This window comes from Heterodontus francisci, unplaced genomic scaffold (genome assembly GCF_036365525.1).
Source record: "Heterodontus francisci isolate sHetFra1 unplaced genomic scaffold, sHetFra1.hap1 HAP1_SCAFFOLD_121, whole genome shotgun sequence".
NCBI lineage: Eukaryota > Metazoa > Chordata > Chondrichthyes > Heterodontiformes > Heterodontidae > Heterodontus > Heterodontus francisci.
This window is the reverse complement of record NW_027140425.1, coordinates 2334329-2358364: the sequence shown is the minus strand read 5'-3', so window position 1 is coordinate 2358364 and position 24036 is coordinate 2334329. Positions and strand designations below refer to the sequence as shown.

General features: G+C 45.9%; 1 protein-coding gene across 1 annotated transcript; it reads left to right on the top strand.

The window, feature by feature from the left end:
- Positions 1-1148: 1148 nt before the first annotated feature.
- Positions 1149-23658, top strand: LOC137359689 (histone H2B 1/2-like). The gene is made up of 2 exons (XM_068025471.1): positions 1149-1271; positions 23290-23658. Exons 1-2 carry the CDS (start codon positions 1149-1151, stop codon positions 23656-23658), a joined length of 492 nt encoding a protein of 163 aa, XP_067881572.1.
- The last annotated feature ends 378 nt before the right edge of the window (positions 23659-24036 follow it).

Sequence of the window (24036 nt, the reverse complement as noted above, 5' to 3'; positions counted from 1 at the left end):
TTCAAACAAACTTCTTCCGCTCACTAATTAAATGACGCAGAAGGACATGGCTGGAGGAGGCGCATCGCGCATGCGCTTCTTTCCCCACTCATTTACAAAAAAAAATAAATTGGAATAAAAGCAAAATACTGCGGATGCTGGAAATCTGAAATAAAAACAAGAAATGCTGGAACCACTCAGCAGGTCTGGCAGCATCTGTGAAAAGTGAAGCAGAGTTAACGTTTCGGGTCAGTGACCCTTCATCGGAACTGACAAAAATAAACTGGAACTTTCCCCAGTTCAGTTTTCTCCGAGTTTGAGCAAAGGAACTGGGGCTGTGGGGAAAGGTCAGAGAACGTTTCAAGCTGGGGGATTCCCCCTTTCTGAAGCTCAGTTTGACATCATTCCCTGCAGTGTGTTTGCTCTTCATTCACCCGTCTTCTCAAAGCAATCCTCCGAGGGAGTCGCTGTGTTTGCTGCGATCGCGCAGGAGTTAATATCTGACAGTAACAGTCCCAGATTAATGTCATCACATTGAAACTGTCCCTCACTGACAGTCATATCGAACGGTGTGAGCTGAGAGATTACAGAGATCAACAGGGCCAAGAGCGTTAAATTTGGAACATTGTTCACCTCACTCTCTAACTATTACCCAGAGTCTAGGAATAATAATGTGTCTGTTTCTGATACAATATCAGTTAGAGATGAGACTGCACCGTCTGTCTCCCACGGATCTTTCAAGATAAAATGAGGCTTCCAGGTCAGCCTGTAACTGCTGATGGGGATCTCTCTCTCTCTCTCACTTATTCACTTTCAGCTCTGTCTCTAGTGCTCCATAAAAACGTGGGATCCAGTTATTGGGTGTGATATGGACACACGAATAGAAAATGCACTATTGACACTCCCTCTCTAATGCTGCACATATGTTTGGGATACCATTATTTAGGATGATATGTATGCACTTTATTGTGTTACTAATACTGTCTCTGATGATACATAAGAATGTGTAATACAGTGTGATATGGACACACTGTTACGAATGGTCGGACTGATTCTCTCTCTCTCTGTGGTGCTGTATATGAAAAGGGGATAATGTTAGTGAGCATGATAGAATCATAGAATCATAGAAGGTTTAAGGCAGAGAAAGAGACCACTTGGCCCATCATCGTATGCGGCAGCCGAAAAACAGTGAGCGTAAAGGAATGACAGGGGGGCCTCAACCTCGAGAGTCCACCTCCTGTGCTATGTGGGAGCTCCTGGATGCTTCCCGTGTCCTGGAGAACCATTTATCGGTCATCACCTCGTAGCAGATGTAATGTACAACAATACTCCGCTCTCGTTGATTGACGTCTACGCCCCGGTTCAATGCAGCGAGCAGCTGACCGTCTTCCAGCATCTCCCACTGCTGCTGGCGACATCCAGGCCGGTCATCCTAGGCGGTGACTTCAAAGGCATCATCGATGCACCTGGATGATCCGGCAGAGACGACAGCAAACTGGATGCGATGTCCAGATCCTTAATAGAAACAGTAAAAGATGCCAAACTGCACGACGTCTTCAGCAAACCTGCAGACAGAGCGCAGCATAGATACACATGGTCAAGAACGGACGGGTCTGCCCATTCCAGGATTGACTTCCTATTTGTGTCCCGTGTTTTCACGGTCAGATCCACCGACGTCAAGCCGGTGTTCTTCTCCAAGCATTGCCTTTTACTGGCTGACTTTCACTTACAGGATGACCAGCGGGTTGGCAGGGGGACATGGAAGCTCAATGCTACACTGCTAACCCCAGAGAATGTTGAGGAACTCAAAAGGGATTACAAAGGTTGGAGGACCGTGAAACCCCACCTTTGAGTCTCCAGTTCAGTGGTGGGAAGCGATCAAGGAGAACATCAAGAGGTTCTTTATCTTCAAAGGGGTTCAGAGGGCGAGAGAGATAGACAGATGGAAATGTCACGACTCCAGAAAAGTATGCAAAATCTGCTCTGGCTTCAGTCGATGGGGGTCAAGGTCAAGGAGGACCTTCATGAGGTGAAGAGCCAGCAGGCCTCGCTCTTTGCCACGGAGGCCTACAAGATCATCTTCCAGTCCAGAGTCTGCTCCATTGAGCAGGATGAGATGTGCTTGTGTTACTTCTTCTAAAAGGTACACAGAGAGAGCTCTGTTATCAGCAGCCTGCAGGAAGAGGATGGCTCGGTAATGTCTTCGCAGTCCGACATACTAAGGATCAGCAAATCCTTTTATGCTGGGCTGTATGACGCGAAGCCCACAGACAGCAGAGCCTCCCAGTCCTTACTGTCATCTATCACAGAGGTCTTAGATGACAGCAGGAGGGAGAGACTGGACAAACCGCTAATTCTGGATGAGCTGACTAAGGCCATCAAATCCTTCGAGATAAATAAAACTCCCGGAAGCAACGGCTTACCGGTTGAGTTGCATTTGGTCCTATGGGACTGGGTCGGCCCGGACCTGCTGGAAGTATACGACAGTATGCTCCTAGCCGGCAGCATGTCAGAATCCATGAGGAAAGGCATCATCACCCTCATCTACAAGGGGAAGGGGGAGAGGGCAGAAATCAGAAATTGGCGGCCCATCTCACTGCTTAATGTAGACTACAAGATACTGTCAAAAGTCATAGCCAGTCGAGTCAAGTCTGCTCTGGAGTTGGTGATCCACACTGATCAGACCTGTACTTTACCCACTCAGGGACACGATCACCCACATTCGGGACAGGAGGGTGGACACCTGCCTCATCAGCCTGGACCAGGAGAAGGCTTTTGACAGGATATCGCACACCTACATGATGGACGTACTTTCGAAAATGGGGTTTGGGGAGGGAATCTGCAATTGGATCAAACTGCTCTGCACAAACATCAGTAGCACAGTCTCAATCAATGGGTGGGAATCAGAAAGTTTCCCGATCCAATCTGGAGTCAGACAGGGTTGTCCTCTCTCCCCTGTCTTGTTTATTTGCTGCATTGAACCCTTTGCTGAGTCTATTAGGAAGGATGCGATCATAAGAGGGGTGGCAATCCCAGACAGTGGAGGCACTCAGGTTAAAACCTCCCTGGACATGGATGACGTCGCAGCCTTCTGCTCGAACCCGCTGTCTGTGCGCAGACTGATGAGCATCTGCGACCAGTTCGCACTAGCCTTGGGAGCCAACGTTAACCACGGCAAGAGAGAGGCCATGTTCTTTGGGAACTGGGCTGACCGATCCTTTGTCCCCTTCACCGTCAGGTCAGACTACCTGAAGGTGCTGGGGATATGGTTCTGAAGGGCCGCGGCATGCACCAAAACCTGGAAGGAGTGAGTAGCCAGGGTACAACACAAGCTGAGCATGTGGGAGCAGCAACTCTCTCCATTATGGGTAAGAACCTGGTCCTCAGGTGCGTGGCGCTCACGTTGTTGCTGTAAGTGGCACAGGTCTGGCCCATACCCCATTCCTGCGCTGTGGCGATCACCCGAGTCATTTTCCGCTTCATCTCTGTATCCAAAATGGACCGGGTCCAAAGGGACATGATGTTCAAACCTCTGGATAAGGGTGGGCATAATGTACCCAATATCACCCTCATCCTGATGACTACCTTCGTGTGCGGCTGCATCAAGCTGTGTGCAGATCCCCAATACGCCAACACCAAGTGTCACTACGTGCTGAGATTCTCTCTGTCCCCAGTGTTGTGAAGGAAGGACCTGGTCACATTGCCGTGGAACGCTCCATCTAGTTGGACTGTGCCGTACCACCAATCATTCGTGGAACAGTTTCTGCGGAAAACACCTTTGACCACCAATCCATCAGGCAGTGGTCTGCACGGAATGTCCTCAAGGCCCGACGGGAAAAGGAGATGGTGGATGCTGTCGGATGGTTACCCGAGCAGACTGCCAAATCATTTGGCGGAATGCCTCATCACCAGAACTTTCCAACAAGCACCAAGGTGTAGCTTGGCTGGTGGTGAGAAGAGCCCTCCCCGTCAGATCCTTCCTGCACGCCCGAAGTCTCACCCCCTCCGCACAATGCCCTCGAAGTGTCTGCGGTGGGGATGAGATGGTTGCCCAGCTTCTTCTGGAATGTGTCTTTGCAAAGCAGGTGTGGAAAGAGATGCATTGGTTTTTGTCGAGGTTCATCCCAAGCAGCTCTGTAACACAGGAGTCTGTGCTCTACGGGCTGTTCCAAGGGACACACACCGAGATAACCACAACTGCTGCTGGAGGACTATCAATTCGGTGAAAGACACTCTTTGGTCTGCCCAAAACTTGGTGGTCTTCCAGCGCAAAGAGTTGTCCACCACCGAATGTTGCAGTCTGGCACACTCGAAGGTCCAGGACTACATGTTGAGGGACGCACTAAAGCTTGGGGCAGCCACAGCAAAGGCTCAATGGGGAAAGACCACCATGTAAGCTCCCCCCACCAAGCTGAACTGAGGGGCTGGATCCATGGAAAACCCCCACAAACTGTAGCGGGAAAATTTTCGTTTGCCTTAAAATGTATATGGCATGAAAAATGAAATGGACGGGTTGTGAGGCAACTCACTCCTGCATTGAAGGAAACTGACCTCCTTTGCACTGTTTGTATTTTTTGACTTGGTGCTGTTTGGAACTGTTTTGTAATGTATTTTTTACAGATCTTTATGAATAAAGTATATTTTGGAAATAAAAAAAACATTTGTGCAAGTAAGTGTTGTCAATTGCGGCTGCTTGAGCTCTGGGTTTGGAACTTGAGCAGCAGCTGGAGACACTGCTGTGCATTCATGAGGAGAGTTACATGGAAAGCATGTTCATGATTAGAGAGAGATTAGAGATACAGCACTGAAACAGGCCCTTCGGCCCACCGAGTCTGTGCCGAACATCAACCACCCATTTATACTAATCCTACACTAATCCCATATTCCTACCAAACATCCCCACCTGTCCCTACATTCCCTACCACCTACCTATACTAGTGACAATTTATAATGGCCAATTTACCTATCAACCTGCAAGTCTTTTGGCTTGTGGGAGGAAACCCACGCAGACACAGGGAGAACTTGCAAACTCCACACAGGCAGTACCCAGAATCGAACCAGGGTCCCTGGAGCTGTTAGGCTGCGGTGCTAACCACTGCGCCACTGTGCCGCCCACAGTGGTCACCCCACAGCTTAAGAGTACGCAGGGAGAGAGGGAATGGGTGACCACAAGGCAGTCAAAAAGAATCAGGCATGAAGTGCAGGACACCCCGAGTGCATCTCACTCTCCAACAGGTATTCAGTTCTGAATACGGAGGACAGTGATGCTTCATCAGGGGAGTGCAGCCAGATCCAAGTCCATGGCACCATGGGTGACTCAGCTGCAAAGGTGGGTACAGGGAAGATTGGAAAAGCCATAGTGATAGATGATTCAATAGTGAAGGGAACAATCAGCTATTTCTGTGGCCACAGACGTGAATCCAGGAATGGTGTGTTGCCTCCCTGGTGCCAGTGTCAAGGATGTCATTGAGCAGTTACAGAGCATCCTGAAGGGGGAGGGTGAACAGCCAGCATTTGTGGTCCACATCGGAACCAACAATATCGGTAGAAATAAGGATGTTGTCCTGCAGTCAGAATTTATGAAGCTAGGTAAGAAATTAGCAAGCAGGGCATCAAAAGTAGTAATCTCCGGATTATTCCCAGTGCCACGTGCAAGTGTGTACAGGAATAAAAGGATAAGACAGATGAACGTGTGTCTGGAAAGATGGTGCAGGAGGGAGGGCTTTAGATTCTTGGGACAGGTCACACGGATTGCAGTTGAACAGAGCCTGGACAGAGTTCCTTGCGGGACATTTTGCTAGTGCTGTTGGCGAGGGTTTAAACTCATTTAGCAGGGGGATGGGAACCGGAAGGCATGGAAGGCAGAAAATTAATGGATGAGTCTGGAAGAAAGAGGAAACAAAGGTTAGAAAATTTAAAAAGAGTTTGGCAGTGCTCAAGCATATCTTTTTCAATGCAAGGAGTATAGAAAATAAAGCAGATGAGCTGAGGGCACAAATAGACATGTGGCAGTATGATATCACAGCGATTACAGAAACATGGCTTAAGGAGGGACAGGAATAGCAGCTCAACATTCCTGGTTACAGGGTTTTCAGATGTGATAGGGAGGGGGATAAGAAAGGAGGGGGGTGGCAGATTTGCTCAAAGTAACTATTACAGCTGTGAAGACGGATGATATGTTGGAAGGTTTATCAAATGAGGCCGTATAGATTGAGCTGAGGAACAAAAAAGGGGCAATCACACTGCTGAGAGTGAGCTATAGACCCCCAAACAGGAGATAGAAGAGCAGATATGTAGGCAAATCTCTGAGAAGTGCAAGAACAATAGAGCAGTAATAGTAGGGGATTTTAACCACCCCAACATGAACTGGGATACTTTTAGTGTGAAAGAAATTGAGGGAGCAGAATTCTTGAGGTGCATTCAGGAGAACTTATTTAGCCAATATGTAGCAAGTCCAACAAGAGAGGGTGCAGTTTTAGATGTAGTTTTAGGAAATGAAGATAGGCAGGTGGAAGGAGTGGCAGTGGGAGAGCATTTTGGTGGTAGTGATCATAATTCAGTCAGTTTTAACATAATTATGTAAAGGACAAGGATAGAACAGCTGTTAAAGTTCTCAGTTGGGGCAAGGACAACTTTACTAAGCTGAGGAGTGAGTTAGCAAAAGTGGACTGGAAACAGCTACTTGAAGGTAAATCAATGTCAGAGCAGTGGGAAGCACTCAAAGGGGAGATTCCAGGGGTTCAGAGTCAATATGTTCCCACAAAGAAAAAGGGTGGGAAGGCCAAATCTAGAGCCCCATGGATTTTATAAGGTAGTATTATAAGGCAGTAACGGAAAGCTTATGCACGACTCAGAGAACTCAATACTGCTGAAAGCCGAGAGGTGTATAGAATGTGGAGGGGGGATATCAACATTGAAATTAGGAAAGCTAAGAGAGGGCATGAAAGAATATTGGCAATCAAAATCAAGGTTCGCACAAAGATGTTTTATCAATACATTAACAGAAAAAGGATAACTATGGAAAGAGTAGGGCCCATAAAAGATCATGAAGGTAACCTATGTGTAGGGGCAGAAGATGTTGGCACTGTTCTTAATAAATACTTTGCATCTGTCTTCACAAAAGAGGGTGATGATGCAGATATTGGAGTTAAGGAAGAAGGGTATGAAGTATTGGATGTGATCAATAGAGGGAGAGCGGACATATTCGTGACAGGACATACAAATAGCATATTTGTAAGTTGATAAATCACTAGGGATGGATGCAATGTACCCCACGCTGTTAAAAGAAGCAAGAGAGGAAACAGCTGAAGGTTTGACCATCGTTTTCCAGACCTCACTGGATACAGGTGTGATGCTGGAGGATTGGAAGACTGCGAACATTGTACCTCTGTTTAAAAAGGGAGTGAGGGATAGACCGAATAATTACAGGACAGTCAGTCTAACCTCAGTAGTGGGCAAATTATTGGAATCTATTCTGAGTGACAGGATAAAATGTCACTTAGAAAGGCACAGATTAATCAAGACAGTCAGCATGGATTTGTTAAGGGAAGATCTTGTCTGCCCAACTTGATTGAAATTTTGATGAATTAACAAGGAAAATAGATGAGGGGAGTGCAGTTGATGTAGTCTACATGGATGTAAATGTAGGGGGCATGATCAAGAAGTTTGCAGATGACACAAAGATTGGCTGTTTGATAAATAGCAAGGAGGATAGCTGCAGGCTGCAGGAAGATCTTCATGGTCTGGTCAGATGCACAGAAAAATGACAAATGGAATTCAATCCAGAGAAGTGTGAGGTGATGCATTTGGGGAGGTCAAACAAGGCAAAGGAATACACGATTAACAGGAAAATGCTGAGAGGTGCAGAGAAAGTGAGGTACCTTGGAGTAAATGTCCACAGATCCCTGAAGGTCGCAGGACAGGTCGATAAGGTGGTAAGAAGACAATATGGAATCCTTTCCTTTATTAGCTGAGGTATAGAATATAAGAGCAGGGAGGTTATGCTGGAACTGTATAAATCATTAGTCAGGCCACAACTTGAGTACTTTGTGCAGTTCTGATCACCTCATTACAGAAAGGATGTAATTGCACTAGAGAGGGTACAGAGGAGATTTACGAGGACGTTGCCGGGACTGGAAAAATGCAGCTTTGAGGAAAGATTGGATAGGCTGGGGCTATTCTCCTTGGCACAGAGAAGACTGAGGGGAGATCTGACTGGCATGTACATAATTTGTGGAGTCTGGATAGAATTGAAGTGAAGGGCCTGTTTACCTTAGCAAAGAGATCAGTGACGAGGGGAATAGATTCAAAGTGATTGGCAGAAAGATCACAGGGGAGATGAGGAAAAGACTTTTTAGCCAGAGGGTGGTGGGGGTCTGGTGGAATTGATACTGTATTTTAGTTTCGTATTGCATCACTTTTTAGAATGGTATGTAATGTTTATATCAATCTACACTGATGGAATTGATTCTGTCTCTTTCAATTTCACAGTGTGGGCGAGGTCTGAACTGGTATCTAATTTGTGTCTCAGCTTACAATATCTTTCAGCACCTTTGAAACATTCACTGCAATGAATGTTGTACTTGTATGTAACTTGTATCTCAGGGTACACTATGGGGATGTTTAAACATCCTTTATAATGAATGGCTGTGAGCTTTGGGTATGATATTTAATTTAAATCTCAGGGTACATCACTAGGTTAGATTCTGTGCCATTCAATCAGTAGCGTGTGCCAATTCTATCTGATATTTAATTGCTAGCTCAGTCTGCATTAAATTTGACAGGCAGAGAAATCTGGGCGTACAGGTCCACATGTCACTGAAAGTGGCAACGCAGGTGGATAAGGTAGTCAAGAACATATGGCATGCTTTCCTTCATCAGTCGGGGCATCGAGTATAAAAATAGGCAAGTCATGCTGCAGCTGTACAGAACTTTAGTTAGGCCACACTTAGAATATTGCATGCAATTCTGGTCGCGACACAACCAGAAGGACGTGGAGGCTTTGGAGAGGGTACAGAAGAGGTTTACCAGGATGTTGCTTGGTCTGGAGGGCATTAGCTATGAGGAGAGGTTGGATAAACTCGGATTGTTTTCACTGGAACGACGGAGGTGGAGGGGCGACATGATAGAGGTTGACAAAGATATGAGCGGCATGGACACAGTGGATAGTCAGAATCTTTCTCCCTGGGTGGAAGAGTCAGTTACTAGGGGACATAGGTTTAAGGTGCGAGGGGCAAAGTTGAGAGGGATGTGCGAGGCAAGTTCTTTACACAGAGGGTGGTGAGTGCCTGGAACTTGCAGCCGGGGGAAGTGGTGGAAGCAGGTACGATAGCGACGTTTAAGAGGCATCTTGACAAATACATGAATAGGATGGGAAAAGAGGGATACGGACCCCGGAAGTGCAGAAGGTTTTAGTTTAGGCAGGCATCAAGATCGGCGCAGGCTTGGAGGGCCGAATGGCCTGTTCCTGTGCTGTACTGTTCTTTGTTAGATTGACACATTGCATTTCAATCTGCTAGTGGGTGTGATTTTGACCTGGGATTGAAGTATCTGACTGTCAGTGGGACTCAATCGGGGTGAAATGGAAAAAACTTATTTCTCTCCTGCTTTGTTTGGTTGTTGGATTGAAAATGTGTTTCTGGAACTTGGGATCAATGTGAGCCTGACTATTTCTGCAATCTGAGACCAGGGAACTGATGAAATATCTGTACCTCTGCACTCTGAGTGATAATGTACCTACTGTGTGTGAGTGGAGCTGGCTGCACTGTTCCTTGTGCCTCGAGTGCAGCAACCATCACATTCATCACAATATCTTCAAGTATTTGCCTGTATGAAGAAAAAAATATATCTGATAACTCAAGAACAGGGGAGGTGCATAATATCAAAGAGGTCAATTTAATTTCTCAATCAATAATCATTAAGAACATCCACAAATAAAAACCGGTGTCATTATCTGCCTCCACTGAAGTACTGAAGCTCCCAGCTCCTGCATCGCAAGTGTTCTGGGCAGATCCATCCAGACAAAACACTGCACTGGGATCGTCCCAACTGCTCTATGCTCTACATATATTTCCAGCCATCCTGCTTCACATGCAAAAACAATTTTTAAATGAAGCCCGATATGTATATCCCTCGATTCCTTTTTCCACATACAATTGTTCATTTGTTCCACCTCCCCTTCAGTGCATCGATACTATTCACCCCAACCTCTCCCTGTGATAACAAATTCCAGATTCGAACCATTCACTGCGTAAATACATTCTTCATGAATTCCTCATTGGTTTTATGAATGACGATTTTATATTTTGGCTCTTGTTTCAGATGCCACCACAAGTGGAAGCATGTCCCCATGTACTCTATAAAAGCCCTTCACTATTTCCTCACTTTTTTCATTTGTTAGTGTGATGTAGGCATCACTGGCTATGCCAGCATTTATTGCCCAATCCAAATTGCCCTTGACAAAGTGGTGGTGAGCTGCCTTCTTGAGCCGCTGCAGTTCTTGAGATGTAGGAACACCAACAGTGCTGTTTGGAAGGGAGTTCCAGGATTTTTACCCAGCGACAGGCGGGATAGAGAGGGAGGTAAAAGGGGTGGAGGAGTTGCATTACTGGTCAAAGAGGATATCACAGCTGTGCTGAAGGAGGGCACTATGGAGGACTCGAGCAGTGAGGCAATATGGACAGAAATCAGAAATAGGAAGTGTGCGGTAACAATGTTGGGGCTGTACTACAGGCCTCCCAACAGCGAGCGTGAGATAGAGGTACAAATATGTAAACAGATTATGGAAAGATGTAGGAGCAACAGGGTGGTGGTGATAGGAGATTTTAATTTTCCCAACATTGACTGGGATTCGCTTAATGTTAGAGGTCCAGATGGAGCAGAATTTGTAAGGAGCATCCAGGAGGGTTTTCTAGAGCAGTATGTAAATAGTCCAACTCGGGAAGGGGCCATACTGGACCTGGTGTTGGGGAATGAGCCCGGCCAGGTTGTTGAAGTTTCAGTAGGGGACTACTTTGGGAATAGTGATCACAATTCCGTAAGCTTTAAAATACTCATGGACAAAGACGAGAGTGGTCCGAAAGGAAGAGTGCTAAATTGGGGGAAGGCCAACGAAACCAAAATTCGGCAGGAGCTGGGAAATGTAGATTGGGAGCAGCTGTTTGAAGGTAAATCCACATGTGATATGTGGGAGGCTTTTAAAGAGAGGTTGATTAGCGTGCAGGAGAGACATGTTCCTGTGAAAATGAGGGATAGAAATGGCAAGATTAGGGAACCATGGATGACAGGTGAAATTGTGAGACTAGCTAAGAGGAAAAAGGAAGCATACATAAGGTCTAGGCGGCTGATGAAAGACGAAGCTTTGAAAGAATATCGGGAATGTAGGACCAATCTGAAACGAGGAATTAAGAGGGCTAAAAGGGGTCATGAAATATCTTTAGCAAACAGGGTTAAGGAAAATCCCAAAGACTTTTATTCATATATAAGGAGAAAGAGGGTATCTAGAGAAAGGATTGGCCCACTAAAGGACAAAGGAGGAATGTTATGCTTGGACTCAGAGAAAATGGGTGAGATTCTAAACGAGTACTTTGCATCGGTATTCACCGAGGAGAGGGACATGACGGATGTTGAGGTTAGGAACAGATGTTTGATTACTCTAGGTCAAGTCGGCATAAGGAGGGAGGAAGTGTTGGGTATTCTAAAGGGCATTAAGGTGGACAAGTCCCCAGGTCCGGATGGGATCTATCCCAGGTTACTGAGGGAATCGAGAGAGGAAATAGCTGGGGCCTTAACAGATATCTTTGCAGCATCCTTAAACACGGGTGAGGTCCCGGAGGACTGGAGAATTGCTAATGTTGTCCCCTTGTTTAAGAAGGGTAGCAGGGATAATCCAGGTAATTATAGACCGGTGAGCCTGACGTCAGTGGTAGGGAAGCTGCTGGAGAAGATACTGAGGGATAGGATCTATTCCCATTTGGAAGAAAATGGGCTCATCAGTGATAGGCAACATGGTTTTGTGCAGGGAAGGTCATGTCTTACCAACTTAATAGAATTCTTTGAGGAAGTGACAAAGTTGATTGATGAGGGAAGGGCTGTCGATGTCATATACATGGACTTCAGTAAGGCGTTTGATAAGGTTCCCCATGGCAGGCTGATGGAGAAAGTGAAGGCGCTTGGGGTCCAAGGTGTACTAGCTAGATGGATAAAGAACTGGCTGGGCAACAGGAGACAGAGAGTAGCAGTGGAAGGGAGTTTCTCAAAATGGAGACGTGTGACCAGTGGTGTTCCACAGGGATCCGTGCTGGGACCACTGTTGTTTGTGATATACATTAATGATTTGGAGGAAAGTATAGGTGGACTGATTAGCAAATTTGCAGACGACACTAAGATTGGTGGAGTAGCAGATAATGAAGGGGACTGTCAGAGAATACAGCAGAATATAGATAGATTGGAGAGTTGGGCAGAGAAATGGCAGATGGAATTCAATCAGGGCAAATGCGAGGTGATGCATTTTGGAAGATCCAATTCAAGAGTGAACTATACAGTAAATGGAAAAGTCCTGGGGAAAATTGATGTCCAGAGAGATTTGGGTGTTCAGGTCCACTGTTCCCTGAAGGTGGCAACGCAGGTAAATAGAGTGGTCAAGAAGGCATACGGCATGCTTTCCTTCATCGGACGGGGCATTGAGTACAAGAGTTGGCAGGTCATGTTACAGTTGTATAGGACTTTGGTTCGGCCACATTTGGAATACTGCGTACAGTTCTGGTCGCCACATTATCAAAAGGATGTGGATGCTTTGGAGAGGGTGCAGAGGAGGTTCACCAGGATGTTGCCTGGTATGGAGGGCGCTAGCTATGAAGAGAGGTTGAGTAGATTAGGATTATTTTCATTAGAAAGACGGAGGTTGAGGGGGGACCTGATTGAGGTGTACAAAATCATGAGAGGTATAGACAGGGTGGATAGCAAGAAGCTTTTTCCCAGAGTGGGGGTTTCAATTACTAGAGGACACGAGTTAAAAGTGAAAGGGGAAAAGTTTAGGGGGGATATGCGTGGAAAGTTCTTTACGCAGAGGGTGGTGGGCACCTGGAACGCATTGCCAGCGGAGGTGGTAGATGCGGGCACGATGGAGTCTTTTAAGATGTATCTAGACAGATACATGAATGGGCAGGAAGAAAATAGATACAGAAGCTTAGAAAATAGGCGACATGTTTAGAGAGAGGCTCTGGATCGGCGCAGGCTTGGAGGGCCGAAGGGCCTGTTCCTGTGCTGTAATCATCTTTGTTCTTTGTTCTTTGTTGAATGGCGATATCGTTCCAAGTCAGGATGATCTGTGAATTGGAGGGGAATTTGCAAGTGGTAGTGTTCCCTTGCAACTGCTGCCCTTGTCCTCCTCAGTAGTCGAAGTTCCAGGTTTGGAAGGTACTGTCAAAGGAGCTTTCGTGTGTTGCTGCAGTGCACCTTGTAGATGGTACGCACTGCTGCCACTGTGCATCAGTGGTGAATGGGGTGATTGTTGAAGGTGGTGCTTGGGGGCAATCAAGCAGGCTACTTGAGTGTTGTTGGAGCTGCACTCATCCAGGCAAGTGGAGAGTATTCCATCATACTCCTGCATTGTGTCTTGTGAATGGTGGATAGGTTTGGGGAGACAGGAGGTAAGTTACTCACCACAGAGTTCCTAGCTTCTGACCTACTCTTGTAGCCACGGCATTTATGTGGCTGGTCCAGTTCAGTTTATGGTCAATGGTAACCCCCTCCCCCCCACACCCCCCGCCCCCAAATGTTGATGGTGGGGGATTCAGTGATGGTAATGCCACTGAACATCAAGAGGAGATGATTAGATTCTCTCTTGTTTGAGATGGTCATTGCCTGGCACTTATCTGACGCGAATGTTACTTGCCACTTATCAGCCTAAGCCTGGATGTTGTCCAGGTCTTGCTGCATCTGGGCACGGGCTGCTTCAGTAGCTGAGGAGTCATGAATGGTGCTGAACATTGCGCAATCATCAGTGAACATCCCCACTTTCGGCCTTGTGATGGAGGGAAGGTCATTGATGAAGCAGCTGAAGATGGTTGGGCCTAGAACACGAGCCTAAGGAATTCCAGCTGTAATGTCCTGAGACTGAGATGATTGACCTGAACAACCACAGCCATCTTCCTTAGTGCTAGGTATGACTCCAAACAGCAGAGGGTTTTGCCATGATTCCCATTTACACTAGTTTTGCTGGGTACCTTGGTGCCATTAATGGTCAAAGGTTGCCTTGATGTCAAGGGCAGTCACTCTCACCTCACAATGCAATGTTTTTTTAACTCTAAAATAAAAGCAAAATTCTGCAGATTCTGGAAATATGAAATTTAAAAAAACAAAAATGCTCAAAATACTCAACAGTTCAGGCAGCATATGTGGAGAGAGAAACAGAATTAACATTTCAGGTCTGTGTCCTTTCATCTTACAATATGTTTTATGTCCTGGTATGTAATGGTCAGGTTCATTCAGTTTGCAGCAATGGAATTAATAATGTGTCTTCCACTCTGACTATTTGTGAGATTTGTGGAGTGGTGTGTAACATGGAGCTCAGTCTGCAGTCTGGGTACATTATTGAGATTAATTCTGTACTTTACAATCAGGTACTGTTTGTCTGTTCCATCTGACATTGAATTTGTAGTTCAGGCTGCTCTCTTGTGAGAGTGACACAGTGCCTTGCAATCTGATAGTGGGTGTGATTTTGGACTGGGATTGATGTATCTACCTGTCAGTGGGACTGCGTTGTGGTGAAATGGAAACAAGTTCAATCTTTCCTGCTCTGTCTGACTGTTGCATTGACTGTTGGTCTCTGGAACTTGGGATCAGTGCCGGTCTGACTACTTCTGCTGGCGGTGATTGTGGAACTGATGTCTCTGCTCTCTGTGAGTGATACTGTACTTACTGTGTGTGAGGAGCTGGCTGCACTTCCTCGTGTCGAGGAATCACGACATTTATTCTGCTTCCATCAAGTATTTGCCTGTAGAAAGGAAATGTATTAATTATAATTCAGGAAGAGATGTGGTAGAAGATACAAAAGTGACCAAAACAATTTTTCAATGAATAATCATTGTGAACAATCACAAAGGAAACCCAGCAATACAAACAGAGTCAGTTTCTGATTCCACTGCAGTCCTGCAGCCCCCAGCTACTGCATACCAGGGGCTTTGGCCATTTTACAACAATTAAATAACATCCAGAAACAATCCACTGGGCCATGAATGGGACTGACCGACGTAACAGGGACTTTTACACAGGTCAGATTTCCAGTTCCCGCTCCCATGGTCTAACCGTTCAAGTGAAACCAAACAGCCGCTGTTTAAAATGTGTCCTTCACACTTCTCACCTGGTGCCTATAATAGATTCTCTTTGTGTAACTCCCCACATCCTGACTGTCCGCTTCTGTTCCCACACTTCACTGTCCAATAACAAGAAACTGTGGGAACAGGCTGGATCGCTCTCTTTGCGCTGGCACGGACATGATTGGCCGAATGGCCTCATTCTGTGCCGGAATTTTTCCATGTTTCTGTTTGCGGAATTGTTGCAGAAATCTGCGCCTGCGCTCCCCTCCCCCAGCACTGCCTGTGAGCGGAAGAAGATGGTTCAAAACAGTCGCCAATGGAGAGATCCCGGTCCCGGTGGAAGGGAGCAAACAGCAGCCTCCTTCCAGCAGCACATCGCTTTGGGAGCGTGTCCGCAGATAGACTCAGAGATCAGCATCGAGTCCGGGGCAAGTTCAGGGGCAGGCGGGGGCTGTTTGTTTGAGGCGGAGTGGAGCAGGAACTGGTCCCGGAACATGGAGTGAGTGGGGGAAGGGAGAGGCCATTCTCGGGTTGTGTGTGGACAAGGGGATGGAGACAGAATGGGAAGAACCTGTTACTGCAGTGCAGTCAATGATAATATTTGTATGGCTGGGCTTCCTTTGTGGGCGTTTATAATTATTATGAGAGATTAAATTCATTAAAATCCTGTATCTTCTGTCTCACCAGTATTTGAATTATAAACATTCTTTTGTTTAAACAGACAAATAATTGAATGAACCAAAATAAATGTGATGTTTCCTCCACCAAGTTCCATGGAAGAGTGTCACCAGCTCCTTCTCACACACAGTCCGGACATTATCACTCACAGAGTGCAGAGACACAGACAGGTCATCAGTTCCACAGTCTCAGACAGCAGAAATAGATCCAGAGACACATTTTCAATCCATCCATCAAATGGAGCAGGAGAGACGCACGTTGTTTTCATGTCACCCTAACTCAGTACCACTGACAGGTAGATACACAAATCCCAGTCCAAATTCTCACCCACTATCAAATTATCAGTGTGTCAATCCCACAATAGAGCAACCTCAGCTACAAATTAAATGCACATGGAACTGACACATGATTGCTGTTTCAAAGTTACAGAAATAACCTCAATGAAGTGCTCCGAGATTCAAGTTAAATACCAGCCTAATATTTACACGGGTTTTGACTTTATTATCAGTATTAATTCCCATAATGTGTCCAGACATATACATTAGATACAAATCTCAAGTGCATAATCAGATTGCAGAGGTACAAATTCAGATTCCACTTTAAAACTCATCCAGATTGTGAAACTAAAAGATACAATATAAATTTGATTCGTATAGTTTGAGCTATAAATTACATACCAGTCCTAAAACCTCATATAGTGTCAGATGGAAGATACTGTACAATTCCAGACTGAGCTCATTTTACATGCAAGTCCAAGATTCTCACTCAGAGTTAGACTGAATGGCACTGATCAAATTGATGAGTACAGCCTGAGTTACACTTGCACACCAATCCTGTATCAGATTGTAGGATACATTATATTTCACTATTGTGTTCACAGTGACAGGTACTATTTAATACGAGGCAAAACCTCAAACAGGATTTATGTATCTACCTGTCTGCTTAAAACCTACCACATCAGTGGCCTGTTGCTGTGCTGAATTTTTATGTAGAATAAATCCAGACTTGCACCAGTCCCAGTGACGGAAGGGTATATAATGAATCCCACACTCTCACAGAGTACCAGACACGAACAGATAGAGAATGATTTTGAAACCCATGCTAGGTGCCAGATGCTGAAAGGTATAGGTTGATTACTGCACTCACTGACAGTACCTCAGCCTGAGTCATCTCAAGCAACCTAACACACAAATAGTAGCACTGAGAGATTGAGAAAGAGTCCAAAACTCAGAGTAACAGACACTGATAGACACAATCTGAAAACTGCACGCACAGGGATATAGTATTGGCTAACTCACAAGAAACAGAGTGGGGATAATTGGGGAATTTTCAAATTGGCAAACTGTAACTAATGGAGTGCCACAGAGATCAGTGCTGGTGCCTCAATCTTTATGGTCTTTATTAATAACTTGCATGAAGGGACCGAGTGTAAATCCAAATTTATGGATGGTACAACGATAGGTAGGAAAGCAAGTTGTGAGAAGGACACAAAGTGTCTGCAAAGAGATATAGATAGGTTAAATCAGTGGGCAAATGTTTAGCAGATGGAGTATAATATGGGAAAATGTAAGATTGTCTACTTTGGCAGGAAGAATAGAAAAACAAAATATTACCAAGGAATCTGTGTGTCCAGGTACATGAATTACAAAAAAGTTAGCATGCAGCTATAGCAAGTAATTAGGAAGGCAACTGGAATGTTGGCATTTTTAGAGAGGGGAATGGAGTTTAAAAGTAGGGAAGATTTGCTGTAACTGGACAGGGCATTAGTGACATCCCAACTAAAGTACTCCACACAGTTGTGGTCTCCTTACTTAAGGAGGGCTATACTTGCATTGGAATCAGTTCAGAGAAGGTTCACTCGGCTGATACTTGGGAAGTTGGATTGTCTTATGAGAAAAAGTTGAGCAGGTTGGGCCTATACTCACTGGAGTTTAGGAGATTGAGAGGTGATCTTATTGAAACCTATAAGATTCTCAGTGGGCTGGACAGGGAGATGCTGAGAGGATGTTTCTCCTTGTGGGGGAATGTAGAATTAGGGACCACAGTTTCAAGATAAGTGGCCTCCCATTCAAGAAGGAGATGAGGAGGAATTTCTTCGCTCAGAGGGTTGTTCATCTTTGGAATTCTGTTCTCCAGAGGACTGTGGAGGCTGGGTCATTGAATATATTCAAGGCTGTGATAGACAGATTTTTGATCTACATGGGAGTCAGTGGTCATGGGCGCAGGCAGGAAAGTGGAATTAAGGCCACAATCAGAACAACCCCGATCTTACTGAATGGCGGAGCAGGCTCGATGGGCCAAATGGCCATCTCCTGCTCCTATTTTGTATCTTTTTATCTTCTTACAGACACACACACACACACACACACACACACACACACACACACACACACACACACACACACACACACACTCAACCAGTGTGTGGCAGTGGATCCAGAATTAATCCCACTTTCGTACAAAATACCAGAGACTGAAAGGTACAGAATAAATCCCACAGATACATACAGTATGACTGACAGGTACAGAATGAATCCCATGCTCACACACAGCACCAGGGATTGAAAGATACATGTGATTCCCACCCTCACAGAACAATATCAGACTGAGTTACAGAATGATTTCCACATTCACATCGAGCACCACTGACTGCTAATTAATTCATCCCACAATCACACACACTACCAGAGGCCGACAGATACAGAATGTATTGCACACTTTCACAAAGTACCAGTGAGTGACAGGTACAGAACGAATTACACATTCACAAACTGTACTAGAGAATGGCAGATCCAGTACCAATGACCAATTCAGAATGAACTCCAAATGTACACATGACACTAGAGATGGAGAGAATTAATTCCACATTCACACTCTGCGAGAGACTGATAGTTACAAAATGGATCCAGAACATGCAGACAGTGCCAGAGACTGACAGTTACAGAATGAAGTAAACACTCACATACAGTACCAGAAATGACAGAAATGGAATTGATACCACACATAAATGTGATACCAGAGATGGAGCATAAAGAATGAATCACACACACACAACAAGAACAGAGATAGAGTTATACAGAATGAATCACACACACACACACAACAAGAACAGAGATAGAGTTTTCCAGAATGAATCTCACGCTCATGTACAGGACAACAGATTAACAGGTAAACAATCACCCTCAAACACACATACATTACCAAGGGTCAGTTCAGAATGACTGCAAAACTCAAATAATGTGTTCGAGGTTGAAAGATGAAGATGAATACAAAACTCACACACAAGATACTCATAGATACAGCCTGAAAACTGCACTCAAACACAGTGCAAGGGGCCGACAGATACTGAATGAATCCCACACTCATATTCAATACCAGAGACTGACAGATGCAGAATGGATGTCACACTAAACTTCTTCTTCGGAACTCCCTCAGGAATGAGGATGACTTTCTTCCACTCCAGGGTTGTGGTTCATTAGGCAAGTGAATAGTCCAATTCTTGATCCACACACTCGGCCACAGGTGGGGCAGATGGTGCTTGGTGAGGTGGGTGAATGGGATTCTCCAATTTCCAAATACTCCTTCCACTCTTTGCATTTGGTTGCTTCCTGGGCATGTCGACGAATTTCAAACTGGCTGGCACCTTCGTGGATGCTTCTTCTCCATTTTGGGTGGTCTCAGGCAAGAGATGCCCATGAATCAGTGCAGATGTCAGGGCTTTTCAGGATGTCTTGAAGGACATTCTTGTAATGTTTCCTCTGCCCTCCTGGTAGCTTCTTGCCCTGATGGAGTTCAGAGTAGAAAGCTTGTTTTGGGACTCTGGCGTCAGGCATGGGGATGATGTGGCCCGTCCAACATAACTGACTAGCCATGACCAGTGTCTCGATACTGGGGATGTTGGCCTGAGAGAGGACACTGATATTGCAGCGCCTGTCCTGCAACTGAATTTGCAGGATCTTGCGGAATCACCACCGGTGATATCTCTCCAGGGCTTTGAGATGTCTGCTGTACAGTATCCATGTTTCTGACACATACAGGAGGGCAGGTAACACTGCAGCCATGTCAACCATGAGCTTGGTGTCTGATTTAAGTTCTTTGTCATCAAACATTCTTTTCCTCAGAGGACTGAAGGCTATGCTGACACACTAGACGTGATGCTGAGTGTCATTGTCGATATCTGCCCTTGGTGACAGGAGGTTCCCAAGGTATGAGCAGTGATCCACATTGCCCACTGGTTCACCGTGGATCTTGATAGTCGAGGGGCAGTGTCGGGGAGCAGGCTGGTAGAGGACCTCTGTCTTCTGGATGTTTTGCTAAAGGCCAATTATTTCATAGACCTCCGTGAATGCATTGATCAGGGTTTGACGCTTGGCCTCTGAGTGTGCGCATACGCAGGCGTCGTCAGCATACTGCAGCTTGATGACAGAGGTTGGAGTGGCCTTACATCTGGACTGGAGGCAACATAGGTTAAATAGTTTCCCTCTCGTCCTGTAGAGTAGATCTACACATGCGACCTAAAGAACAGCTGATGGGCTGAAAGAACACTGGAACAATAAAAACATGCTGACAGCCACGACATGTGAGGATTCTTCAGCACAGTCAAGACCATTTATGGCCCAAATTACCAAGGACCTACCCAACTGAGAGTAAATAATGGAGTGACACTGATCAAGGTCAGAGAGGCAATCAGCACTCGTTGGAAGTAGCACTTTGAAGATCTCCTCAATCGCAACTCAGTCCTTGGTGCAAGTGCCCTTGACCGCATTCCACAGCATGCTACCCACCGTGCTGTCAGCACAATCCCAGGCTGACAGAGATTGAAAAGGACATCTGACAGCGAAAAAACAATAAGGCCGCTGGCATAGATGGAATTCCCATCAAAATTCTAAAATCTGGCATAGAAGCACCCTTGACACAAATACGCGGTCTCATTTCCCTCATTTGGAAGGAGGAGAGTATGACAGGGGATCTCCGAGACACTGTAATAGTGATCATCTTTAAAGAAGGTGACAAGACTGACTGTGGTAACTACAGAGGGGTATCCCTGCTGTCCACCACAGGGAAGGTCATCACAAGAGTCCTTCTCAACTGCCTCCTCCCCGTGGCTGAAGAGCTCCGACTGGAATCACAATGTGGATTCTGTCCATCAAGTAGCACAATGGACATGATCTTCACAGCAAGACAACTCCAAGAAAATGTAGGGAGCAGCAGCAACCTTTATACCTGGTTTTCTCTGACCTGACAAAGGCCTTCGACTCTACCAACCAGGAGGGATTATGGAACGTCCTCAAATTTGGTTGCCCAGAGAAATTCATCATCATCCTCTGACGACTGCATGATGACATGCAAGCTGTAATCCTTCCCAACGGACCTACCACTGACCCAATCCCAATGCAAACTGGGGTCGAGCAAGGCTGGGTCATCGCACCAATGCTCTTTTCCATCATCCTTGCCACAACACTCCACCTCATCTCCTCATACTCACAGTACCAGAGACTGACAGATACAGAATGGATGTCACACTCACAGTACCAGAGTCTGACAGATACAGAATGGATGTCACACTCACAGTCCTAGAGTCTGATAGATACAGAATGAATCCACACAGCACCGGAGACTTCTTTTCTTCTTCTTTGGCCTCCTTGTCTCGAGAGACAATGGGTAAGCGCCTGGAGCTTGTCAGTGGTTTGTGAAGCAGCACCTGGAGTGGCTATAAAGGCAGATTCTAGAGTGACAGACTCTTCCACAGGTGGTGCAGGTAAAATTGGTTGTCGGGGCTGTTACACAGTTGTCTCTCCCCTTGAGCCTCTGTCTTTTTTCCTGCCAACTGCTAAGTTTCTTCGACTCACCACACTTTAGCTCCGCATTTATGGCTGTCCACCAGCTCTGGCGATCACTGGCAACTGACTCCCACGACTTGTGATCAATGTCACAGGACTTCATGTCGTGTTTGCAAACGACTTTAAAGTGGAGACATGGATGGTCGGTGGTTCTGAAACCAGTGACGAGGTTGCTGGACAATGTGTCCTTGGGGATCCTGCCATCTTTCATGCGGCTCACATGGCCAAGCCATCTCAAGCGCCGCTGGCTCCGTAGGGTGTATATGCTGGGGATGTTGACCGCCTCAAGGACTTCTGTGTTGGAGATACGGTCCTGCCACCTGATGCCAAGGATTCTCCAGAGGCAGCAAAGATGGAATGTATTGAGACGTCGCTCTTGGCTGACATACGTTGTCCAGGCCTCGCTGCCGTAGAGCAAAGTACTGAGGACACAGGCTTGATATACTTGGACTTTTGTGTTCCGTGTCAGTGTGCCATTTCCCCACACTTACTTGGCCAGTCTGGACATAGCAGTGTTCTCGCACCTACACTGTTTGGGATCTTCTTCTCCCTGCTGCTCTCACATGCGTTCAAGTCTTCAGAAGAAGGAATTTTCCTCCAAGATCAGATGGCAGTTTGTTCAACCTTGCCCGTCTAAGAGCGAAGACCAAAGTACAGAAAGTCCACATCAGGGAACTCCTCTTTGCTGACGATGCTGCATTAACATCCCACACTGAAGAGTGTCTGCAGAGACTCATTGACAGCATTGCGGCTGCCTGCAACGAATTTGGCCGAACCATCAGCCTCAAGAAAACGAACATCATGGGACAGGACATTATAAATACTCCATCCATCAATATGGGCGAACACGCTCTGGAAGTGGTTCAAGAGTTCACCTGTCCAGGCTCAACTATCACCAGCAACCTGTCTCCCGATGCAGAAGTCAACAAGCACATGGCAAAGGCTTCCACTGGTATGTCCAGACTGGCCAAGAGAGTGTGGGAAAATGGCGCACTGACACGGAACCAGAGACTGACAGCTACCAAATTACATAAAACACTCAAACACAGTAGCAGAGAGTAAAATAAACGGAATTAATTGCACACTCACATGCAATAGCAGAGACACAACGACACAGAATCAGTCAAAAAGTGTCCTCCCAACAACAGCCAGGACATTTCCAGGGAGCTTTACACAGGGAGCGACTGTTTTACTATCAACTGGGACTGTCGAGAGTCTTTGTGAAATATACTTCCGGATTGCAGTAAGGGTGTTTGTGATTGGTTGCAAATATTTATTCTGATTGGATGGCGGAAGACACCAATTAGGCAATTTCAATATAAAACCGTTTAGATATCACTCCCAATCACCCAATCACAATCTTTACTTTCCCCCATCCCTCATTAGCATAGAGCTGTGGGATTGTCTATTTAATCCGCACTCGGAAGGGATTTGGTTTATTTCTGTGTCTGAAATTGGATCTGAAGATGGTTGAGGAGAAGAAGAAAGCAGCTCCTAAGAAGGGCGCCAAGAAAACCTTAAATAAACCGTCAGCAAAGGGCGGCAAGAAGCGGAGAAAGTCGAGGAAGGAGAGTTACTCCATCTACATCTACAAAGTGATGAAGCAGGTTCACCCCGACACCGGCATCTCCTCCAAGGCCATGAGCATCATGAACTCGTTTGTGAACGATATTTTCGAGCGCATCGCGGGTGAGGCTTCCCGCCTGGCCCATTACAACAAGCGCAGCACCATCAGCTCCCGGGAGATCCAGACCGCCGTGCGCCTGCTGCTGCCCGGGGAGCTGGCCAAGCACGCCGTGTCGGAAGGGACAAAGGCGGTGACCAAGTACACCAGCTCCAAGTAAAACTGCACAATGGACTGAAAAACATCCCAAACACAACGGCTCTTTTAAGAGCCACCCACAATCTCTCTGAAAAAGCTACATCATCTCTATGGTATCAATTTGTTTTTTTCATGAAGAGTCTGGAACTTTCCAATTGCCTTTGTGATCTCTGTTTTAACCCCATGGATTCTGGGTGATTCACTTTCACTGTTGGGATCTTTGTGTCTCTACTTAATTCCGTGTAAATTAATTACTGATCACTGACCCCATGTTCGCTTTGATCTCGGACGCGCGTTCATTTTCGCTGTTGTACTATTTCGTCAAAAAGCTGACAGATCAGTTCTCAGTCACTTGTTTCCCTTGTTCAAGCTCGGCCTCAATAATTAATAAGTACATTTT

Bases quoted from the DNA above. Each gene is read 5' to 3' on its own strand.
- LOC137359689 (XM_068025471.1), top strand. From the start codon at position 1,149: ATGCGGCAGCCGAAAAACAGTGAGCGTAAAGGAATGACAGGGGGGCCT. The intron at 1,272-23,289 runs GTCATCACCTCG...AAGATGGTTGAG, and splicing joins TCCTGGAGAACCATTTATCG to GAGAAGAAGAAAGCAGCTCC.